We start from the raw sequence: 9,963 nt of genomic DNA, 5'->3' as shown, positions 1-9,963 counted from the left end.
ACAAACTTGTCAAAGTGTCAAACCAAATGACAAGAAAAAAACAACAACAGACTAAAAAATGACAAATTAACAGCTGACTGAGCGTTAAAAGCTCGGAGAAAAAAAATTAAGTAATTTCTACTTTTAATATTATGGGTGACGAAAGTATAAATTCTCGTAAAAAATGTGAAACAAATAAATATGACGTAATAATTATCGGCGGCGGTATAGCTGGACTAGCCGCCGCCAACTACTTTGTGAAAAATGGCATGGACGACTTCATAATATTAGAAGCTAGAAAACGTATCGGCGGAAGAATTATATCAATACCATTGAAAAATCATAGTGTGGAATTAGGAGCCAACTATATACACGGCGTTCTAGGCAACCCAATATTTGAATTGGCTACAGGCAATGGTCTCGTAAACATAATAAATGTACCCAAGCCACACAAGGTTATAGCCGCCACTGAAGATGGTAAGCAAGTGCCTTTTGGAGTTTTACACGAAATACACGAAGCGTACGTATGCTTTCTCAGACGATGTGAAGAATATTTTTTATGTCAATACCTTCCGCCACCAGATATTCATAGTGTCGGTGAACATATAAATTTGGAAGCCGCTATTTATCTCGAACGACTACCTAATTCTGAGGAAAAGAAGCTAAGACGGTTGATATTTGATTGTTTACTGAAACGCGAAACATGTATATCTGGTTGCAACACTATGGATGATATTGATCTTTTGGAACTAGGCAGCTACACTGAATTGCAGGGTGGTAACATAGTGATACCATCAGGGTTTAGTTCTATTTTAGAACCTGTGACAAAAAATATATCGCCCGACAAGATAATAAAAAATGTGCCTGTTATTAAAATCATATGGGACACAGAGCAACATAGCAGCTCAAGGTTTGAAGAAGTGGGCGACGAATCAGAAGATTCTGACCAGACTGTGATAGAAGATATCTCTAAAGCATCACCCGAGAAAGCGGGGGATACCAGTGAAGGCCAAACTAACGTGACTGAAAAATCTAGTAAAAAATTCTCGCACTGTGTAGAAGTTGTGTGTGAGAATGGACAATGTTTCTATGCAAATCATGTGATATGTACAATACCTTTGGGCGTCTTGAAAGATAAAGCTGGTACCTTGTTCGAGCCAGCGTTGCCACAGTATAAGTTAGATTCAATTGAGAGGCTTTTATTTAATGCAGTTGATAAAATTTTTTTAGAATACGAAAGGCCATTCTTAAACCCTGACATCACTGAAATCATGTTGCTCTGGGAAAGTCCACCGATGCCAGAAGATGTATCAAAATCATGGTTTAAAAAGATTTACTCTTTTGTTAAGGTAACAGAGACATTGTTGTTAGGGTGGGTCTCTGGAAAGGAAGCCGAGTATATGGAAACATTGTCAATGGAAGAAGTTGGTGCTACTTGCACAAAGCTTTTGCGAAAATTTTTGAATGACCCTTTTGTGCCAGAACCTCAAACATGTGTATGGTTAGTAAAAACTATCAATCTTAGTTTTAATTAGTTAATAATTTCATGCTCAAGTGATCTGCTTAGCTTATGTAGTTGCAGATCATGAGATTCTTGGTTTGGGCTATGACATATTGAGCTTTTCTTTTTTCTTTAGCTGCCAGGAACTGTTGGTTGTGTACACCCTTGTACCTTGGAGAGCACATTAAGCCACCAGACCTTCATTATCATTAGAATCTGAAGAAAATTGTTACATGATCAATCATTAAGCCAATCTCTCTATGGTGGGTTTAAGCTACAAATCCTAACAATCTATGAAGAGGAAAGCTTGGCAATTAAATGCAATTGGTCATTAATTTTTCTTTACAAGTAGGTCAAAAGAAATCTATTAATTATGACTATTATATTATAAAATAACATTAAGTATAAAATAACCAAGTTGTTTATAATAATCTCTATCTATTTAAACAATCTTAGGCAAATACTGATAAGTAGATGATATTTTCCGGAATTTAAATAGAGGTATGATTATGTTGTAGATAACATTGATATCAGATAAGTGATGTTATAAAATGTAAAACTCTTCAATAGTTATTTTTTTTTAATAAGTTTTGACAGATTAATAATACTTGTTTGTTGTATGTTGATTCAAGTATTATTATTCCAATAGTTATTTCTGTCAATGGTCTTATAGCGAAAGTCCACCACTTTAAGAAACTTTTGCTTAACTGTTAGATCAAGGGTCCGATACAGAAGACAGTGATTCTTGAGATTGTGCGTATTGTGGAGCCTTGACCACTTTGTTTGGGTACACAAAGTGGACCACAATGCGAGGGTTGTCATTTTCATGAAAAAATCAATAGAGTTTTGTATTTTATTTTATAAACATTTTTAAAATTCAATAAAGAAAGATAAATAAATAAATGAGGGAGATATATTACTTACTATTTTATGATATTACATAAAATTATTATTATTATAAGACATAAATTATTAAAAAAAAAATTCTGTTATAGCTTAAAACAGTGTTCAAATATTTTTGATACTAACGAACGCCCGCGACTTTGCCCGCATGAAACTCATTGTAAACTTAAACTGTCAACTACCCCTATCCCTACCCTACACTACCCTACCTCTACCCCTACCCCTACCCCTACCCCTACCCCTACCCTTACCCTACCCTACCCTACCCTGCCTTGCCCTACCCCACCTCTACCCAATCCTACACTATCCTACCCTACACTATCCTACCTCTACCCTACCCCTATAACTACCATACTACCTTCAATTATTAAACTTTTTCTGTCTACTGACAATAACAAACAATTGGTCCAGCCGTTCACGCGTGATTGCGTGACCAAGGAATATATGGATTAATTTTTATATTATATCGATTATAATTATGTACTCGTTTATCAGAAGCCCCGCTGTTTCAACAGTATAGTATTCATTCCTGTGTCAATACGGAGATAAAATATAGCCTGTTTTGCCACAAATAATGTGGTTTTCTATTAGTAAAAGAATTTTCAACATTGGTTCAGTCAATCCAGAGATTACCCCACCCCAAACCTCACAAACTTTAGTTCTAGTAAATAGGTAAAACTTAATATCTTCTCTTCATTTTACAGCACTAGTTGGAAAAAGCAGCCATATACCAGAGGGGCTTATACAGCTATTGCTGTTGGAGCAAGTCAAAGTGATATTGAAAGCTTAGCACAACCATTATTTAGAAATGTCCATGATAAAAAGGTAATATTTATATAAACACATTTCATCATTATCAACCCATATTCGGTTCACTGCTGAGCTCGAGTCTCCTCTCAGAATGAGAGGGGGTTAGGCCAATAGTCTACTACGCAGGCCCAATGCGGATTGGCAGACTTCACACACGCAGAGAACTATAAAAATTCTCTGGTATGCAGGTTTCCTTACAATGTTTTCCTTCACCGTTTGCGACACATGATATTCAATTAGATTTAGTTTTTCACAAAGCCCTCGTGAACCATGGATTTTTCCGGGATAAAAAGCAGCCTATGTGTTAATCCAGGCTATAATATATCTCAATACCAAATTTCAGCTATTTCGGTTCAGTAATAGAGGCGTGAAAGAGTAACAAAATCTAGGTAAACCTTGGATTTTTTCGGGAAAAAGGTATGTGTTAATCCAGAGTAAAATCTATTTCCATTCCAAATTTCAGCAAAATCGCTGCAGTAGTAGCGGCGTTAAAGAGTAACAAACATCCAAACATCCATACAAACTTTTGCGTTTATAATACAAGTAGGATACTAGTGGACCCCCGCGATTTCGTACACGTGAAATTCTGTTTTTGACAAGTCTCACGGGAACCATGTATATTTTCAGGATAGAAAGTGGCCTATATGTTGCTCCATAACCTACTGTATCTTCCAGTGGAAGTTCCATTAAAATCGGTTCAGCCTTTGAAATCACTGACAGACACTTCAATTTTATTTATGTATATGTATTGATGATAGGAGCCGTGATAGTCCAGTGGATATGACCTCTGCCTTCGATAACTAATGAAACTTAAATATGTAAGAACACAACCAATGACAAAAACTATTGTTGTAAGCCGAATTATTGAACAGAGCCCATAAATCTCTCTCAAAGTATTTCTTTACAAGATAAGTCATTTGGTTGTTGTGTGTGTTAAGCCTACAGACGTTAAAATTAGCTGTTGTTTTTCTTTACAAGTTAGCCCTTGACTACCATCTCACCTGATGGTAAGTGATGATGCAGTCCTAGATGAAAGCGGGCTAACTTGTTAGGAGGAGAATGAAAATCCACACACCTTTTGGTTTCTACACGGCATCGTATCGGAACGCTAAATCGCTTGGCGGTACGTCTTTGCCGGTAGGGTAACTAGCCACTGCCGAAGGCTCCCACCAGCCAGACCTGGACTAATTAAGAAAATCTCAATCTGCCGGACTCTGGCCTCTAAAACGGGTCGACTGATTGTATTGATTTTTCTTTGTATATTTTGTATTTTGGCGTCCATCATAGAATTTTAAATCGGTAGCCCAGAATTCTAGAGTGGGCACTGGAACATTCTAGGGTGGTCCCGGCCCACCCGGCCCGCCCGCTATATACGCCTTTCATTCTTTCATTATCAGCTTTTTTGACGCAGGCCATCAAAAAGGCTGATAATGATGATCATTTAACTGGTTTCAGCCTGCGTTGCTCTTTGCTGGAGAGCACACGCACGGTAGCTTCTACTCCACTGTGCATGGCGCATATCTCTCTGGTCAAATCGCTGCCAGACGTTTACTGACTCCAGAGTTTGCTGCTGAAAATGTACTGGAAGGCCCCGAGTCTAATGACCTCAATAATTGGATCCAAGGTGTACAACTGGATGGGTAGCACTGTTTTGCAAACCAAAATGTAAGTGTCAACAGTGACGTGCACAGGGTTTCCGTTCAGGGTAAGCGCTAGATACGAAAACGTTGAACCTTGAATATTGCTCATGTAAACCTTTGGGTCACTGCATGACACAGGCGTTTGCCTAATGTATAAAAGACACGAATTTGATATAAATAACAAGAGTAGCTTATTATTTATTTCGTAACTGATTTTTTTTTCATTGAAAAAATGAGGCTAATTTTATTCAAATGATTACAGAATTACCGCAAGCTAATATTTACAATAAGATTAAGTAGATTTTTTTATTCTCATGAAATAATATGTTCGATAATTGTAATTTATCCATTCATGAATTTCTTTTTTTGGGTTGTCGTAATTGATTGTATCGATATTGCCTATAATTCTGAATTACTTATGAAATTGCTTGTTCAATGAATTATTATATGTATAGCTTGGCAAATTCGTTCGTAACACTCCTGATGGTCCGCGCGGGTCGGGAGGGGGTTAGCGATGCCCCGCGCGCACGACTTCATACCCGCGCAGACCTTTCCCCCCCGTCGCCCGCATATCATCAACGAACTTGCCAAGCTATACTTTTATATACAATGCTCATGTTTTGTCAAAAAGCTTCATTATGAGTCTAGGATCCAGAGATAATTTTTATAATTGATTACTATCATGCTAATTTTCCGTCATTGTGATGAGTCACTCAATTTTTTTATTTATCTAAATCCTCAACTTGTATCAATATCCATTAAAATAGTTACTATAGCTTGGCAACTTCGTTCGTAATACTCCCGATGTACTGCGCGTGCCGGAAGGCGTATAGCGATGAATGAAAAACCCACGACTGATGCACATCACTTCATCGCACGCACGATTTCACACCCGCGCAGTCTTTTCCCCTGTCGCCAGCATATCATGGAAGTGTTATTAACGAACTTGCCAGACTATAACCAGGCTTTTTTTTCTGTTCCAAGGTTATTATTTATTATAAATTGTGTGGTATGTTATCCCTGTCTTAGCCCTCATTCGCACGAGAGTTTTTTTAACGGACGTTAAAAAAGCGTTCAATTTTAACAAATGCATAATAATTATGTTCACACGACAGCGTTTTTAAAACACAACCCTTTTTTTCGAGCAGTGATGCATTTTCAATTTTGGGCGTTGGAAATAGAGCTTCATTTAACTTCATACTATATTTGAACGTTTTTTTGGCTTTCGCTTGGATTTTTTTTATTCCCTTGTGTTATAGTTTTTTAGTTCAAGTAAATAACAAAATCGAGAAAGTTGAATCACTCAAAATTAATGTGATCGTAATCAATTGTAAAAATGTTCCCCAATTCCTGGGCAGAAGATGTTGTTGGTTATTATAAATTTCTCATGACATGATGATTTATTGTTTTGTACAAATTGTATATATATGAAATTTACGCCTACATTAGTTGTGTTACCACATAAAAGTCTTTCACACAATTGCATTTTTTAGATTAGCAGTATTATAGTAGGTTAAGTATGATTCCTCATGCAATATTCCAGTTTTATTTTACATTTTTTTATTTTCTATCAATTGAAATGTTAAATTGTTATCGGTAGTCAGTGTGATATTATTATAGATGTTCTGTTTTCGGAAGACAGTTAAGCTTGATTGTAGTAGTAAGGTGACAGACAGACGTTTTGTGTGTGTAAGAGCATTAATAGAGCAGAATTATTTTTAATTCTCACCTAGACATTGTTTTTTTGAATATCACATAGTCGGAGAGCCAGCGACAGACAGGCATTCGTCATTTTTAAAAAGCTGAAAGGATCCAGACAAGACCAGATCAACAGTCTAAGTAATTTTGTTTTCTTCAGCATAATATGAGAAATTATATATCCAGTCGCCAGTAACTTAGCTTTGCGGCAATTCGTCGAAAAATGCTAATCAAGATAAAACTTTAAGAGCTAGCTAGCGAAGAGTTGCCATGAAGCCAAGAGGCGAATGGATATAGAATTTCTCAAATGCCACTTTAAACTTAGATACTTTGACGGCCTCCGTGGCGTGGTATGCGCGGTGGATTTACAAAACTGAGGCCCTGAGATCGATCCCCGGCTGGGCCGATTAAGATTTTCTTAATTGGTCTGGCTGGTGTGAGGCTTTGGATGTGGCTAGTTACCACTATACCGGCAAAGACGTACCGCCAAGCGATTTAGCGTTCCGGTACGATGTGTAGAAACCACACCATCAGGGTATATTGTGATCAACGGCTAACTAATGAATAAAAAAAGATAAGATAGTTGAACGTCTGGATTCTTGAAATCTGAAAAGTTTTATGTATGTTGTGTGTATTATGGAGTTTGGACTGTGGTTACTGTCTGAATCCCATAACTAGCTTAGGATAGAAGCATGAGCTGACAAACTTTCAGCTTTTATATAATGGCAAATGTCTGGCTGTCGCTGGCTCTTAGTCTAAAAGGCCTCTTAGTTTATGAAAGAGTTTTTGCTGTTCTGACGTTCATTTAGTGTCGCCGCGCACGGGCCACACTCGATAGCTAGAAACGCCGCCACAAGAGACAAGAAGGGGCCACAAAAGTAACTGAAGCGCGCGACAGCCATTTGTGGCTGGTGGTCGACAAATTGCGGTCGGTGGCTGCTACTTTCTTAACCTATGCATGCAGTATCATAATGGACTCAGACGAAGAAGGTTTAATCGCTCTGTTTTTCATATGGGTGCGGAATCGCGCGAGTGGCGTGTGTCGGCGTTTAGTGGCCGGTGAGGCCCACAAGAAGCGAACAGCGACGATTGTAGCGTGTGGCGGCCACCGGCGTCAACCGTGTGCGGCGAGTCCATATAAAACGCATGAAATATGTCGGTAGCGGCGTTTTGTGGTTGTGGCCAATGGCCTGTGTGCGAGAGCCCTTTGACACAAACACGCATGTGCCTCTCCTCACTACTACATTAAAAGCTAATCCGTCTCCCTGAAATAAAGTACAGTTGAATACAACCTTTTTGACGTTAATTGTTTCTTCTAGGTTCCTAATTAGATTGTACACGGCTATCTAAAAATTATTCAGCTTACAATTTTTTGTCTTTTGATAAATTTTGGCCTATGCTTAAGCAGTTAATATTTTCTATTTAAAATGTTCTGTCAAATCAAAATATTTATTACTTGGGTTCCTAATATTATAGATACTTCTTCATAGGTAACAGGTATAATGGTTATATCAGGTAGTTACGAGTCTAAGTTAATCAATTACTTTTGTTTAAATTTAACTAATATAGTTATAGGTAGGTATGCATACAAACATGTTAATTTTCTTATAAATTTGTGTGTCACCGTATTTATACCTGCATCACATTCCCGCCTGATTTGTACACTTATTTTTAATCTCGAAGACCTATATCAATGTATTTGGCTTCGTAAGCGCTACTAAGTAGGTATAATGTGAATGTAGACTATATCTCACAGTCTTACTATATTACTCGGTGAAGTTGTAGCTTTCTATTGAAGTGAAATAATTTTCAAAATCGGTTCAGCAGATCCAGAGATTACCTCCTACAATCTCAGAAACTTTACATCACTCAATTGATATATTTCAGTAGGTGCAGTACGATGCAAACTTTATGACGTTTCGGAACATCGTGATGCGCAATAAAATATTTTAGGTATTAGCGGTAACGTAGGATCGCGGCATCACCCCATGATTTTAGCGTGCTTTATGTACGACCTGCGCGTAGCGACAACCGCAGCTTATTTCCGAGGCGTCATAAAGTTTGCATCGGACTGTACTTATTCATATTTGAGCTCAGTAACTTTTTTTCTTTTTTTTATAAATTCATTACTATTGTGCAATCAGCTGCAACTTTAAGCAAATTGCTTGTGGGTACTTCATGGCATGTGTAGCTGACCTTCCATTGAAGGCCATGCTAATTAACTTACCAATTAACTCAGTAACTTAACAATTAAAAAGTTGACTTAAATTCTCTGTAAGTAGTATTTTTCCGCTTGAAAAGTGAATATGATAGGTACATCGTTTCTCTTTAAGCGAATACCTAACTATTTTTTCAATATAGGTATTATTATAACATATTCAAAAAACTAATTTTATGTTCTTTTAGTAAACAATATTAATCAGAAACCTGTTACCTACTTTAATGAGAGTATATTTAACGAAGCGAGATAAATAATGTAAACAAATTGACAACATGATTGACAATACAGCTGAGTATAGGCCTAGAACGGACTACTTTAGTATTTTAGTCGAGTAGGAACAATTTTTGGATTTACCGCCCAAAAATCTTTCGTACTCGACTAAAATACTAAAGTAGTCTGTACGGCCTCTTAAGCCTAGTTCGGACTACTTTAGTATTTTAGTCGAGTACGAACGATTTTTGGACTTACCATCCAAAAATCGTTAGAGATAGTATTTCTTGGATTTCGCATTGCTTGGATGATCAAGTTGCTTACGTATTTTATCTCGCCTCATTATTCTTATTATAAGTACCTACTTAATTTAAGTTTTTTATTTTAATCCTCATGTAATGTAAATTTTTATACTCATCAAGTGTTTAGTGGATAAAATGTAGTAAATTAAATCGTAGATACGAATACGATGTAAAACAATTTACCTAAGCATATATATAATTTGATGCAATAAATGTTTCGGGAGTTATAATAGATAGGTTGACCTATTTTTGATTTTCTAGTCAGTGCAATTTTTTATCGCTTAATTAAATCAACGAAAAATTTAATTGTTTTTTTTAATCATTTTATTATATTGTAGGTAGGTACCGGCGAAGAGTCCATACAGGCCGATTCCCGCCGTGTTACCTTGAAATAAATACATACATGTTCATTTTTGTAACGACTGTGCGGTATGAATTAAATTTGCTTTTCTTTGATACGGCTTCGGCAATACCCCATCCTTCGCCACTGGTACGTACCTACCTATAAATTCTGTTTGTGTTTTACTATAATATTTAGCTGGAAACTGCTGGATCGATTTTGATGATGTTTTATTGTTTTTATTCATTAGGTACCCTTTATTAACTTTAGGATGGCTACTGAAGTAATCTGTCTCTATGGATCTGAACTCCAGCGGGTTCCTTTAATAGTTAATATCCATTGTCTCATTTTTCTAAGGG

At 36.8% G+C, this 9,963-nt stretch overlaps 1 protein-coding gene across 1 annotated transcript; it reads left to right on the top strand.

Moving 5' to 3' along the window:
* Positions 1 to 21: 21 nt before the first annotated feature.
* On the top strand, positions 22 to 9,570 carry LOC112043081 (peroxisomal N(1)-acetyl-spermine/spermidine oxidase). Its single transcript, XM_024078346.2, has 3 exons — positions 22 to 1,480; positions 3,088 to 3,208; positions 4,649 to 9,570. The coding sequence occupies exons 1-3, from the start codon at positions 132 to 134 to the stop codon at positions 4,835 to 4,837; spliced, it is 1,659 nt and encodes a 552-aa protein (XP_023934114.2). The 5' UTR covers positions 22 to 131; the 3' UTR covers positions 4,838 to 9,570.
* Positions 9,571 to 9,963: the final 393 nt, after the last annotated feature.

The sequence above is a fragment of the Bicyclus anynana genome, chromosome 13 (genome assembly GCF_947172395.1).
Source record: "Bicyclus anynana chromosome 13, ilBicAnyn1.1, whole genome shotgun sequence".
In the NCBI taxonomy this organism is placed as follows: domain Eukaryota; kingdom Metazoa; phylum Arthropoda; class Insecta; order Lepidoptera; family Nymphalidae; genus Bicyclus; species Bicyclus anynana.
The sequence above is the reverse complement of the archived record's forward strand: the minus strand, read 5'-3'. Positions and strand labels throughout refer to the sequence as shown.

Excerpts from the sequence above, each read along its gene's own strand:
- LOC112043081 (XM_024078346.2), top strand. The coding sequence starts at position 132 with ATGGGTGACGAAAGTATAAATTCTCGTAAAAAATGTGAAACAAATAAA. Across the intron at positions 1,481-3,087 it reads GAACCTCAAACATGTGTATG|CACTAGTTGGAAAAAGCAGC; the intron begins GTTAGTAAAAAC and ends TTCATTTTACAG. Across the intron at positions 3,209-4,648 it reads GAAATGTCCATGATAAAAAG|CCTGCGTTGCTCTTTGCTGG; the intron begins GTAATATTTATA and ends AACTGGTTTCAG.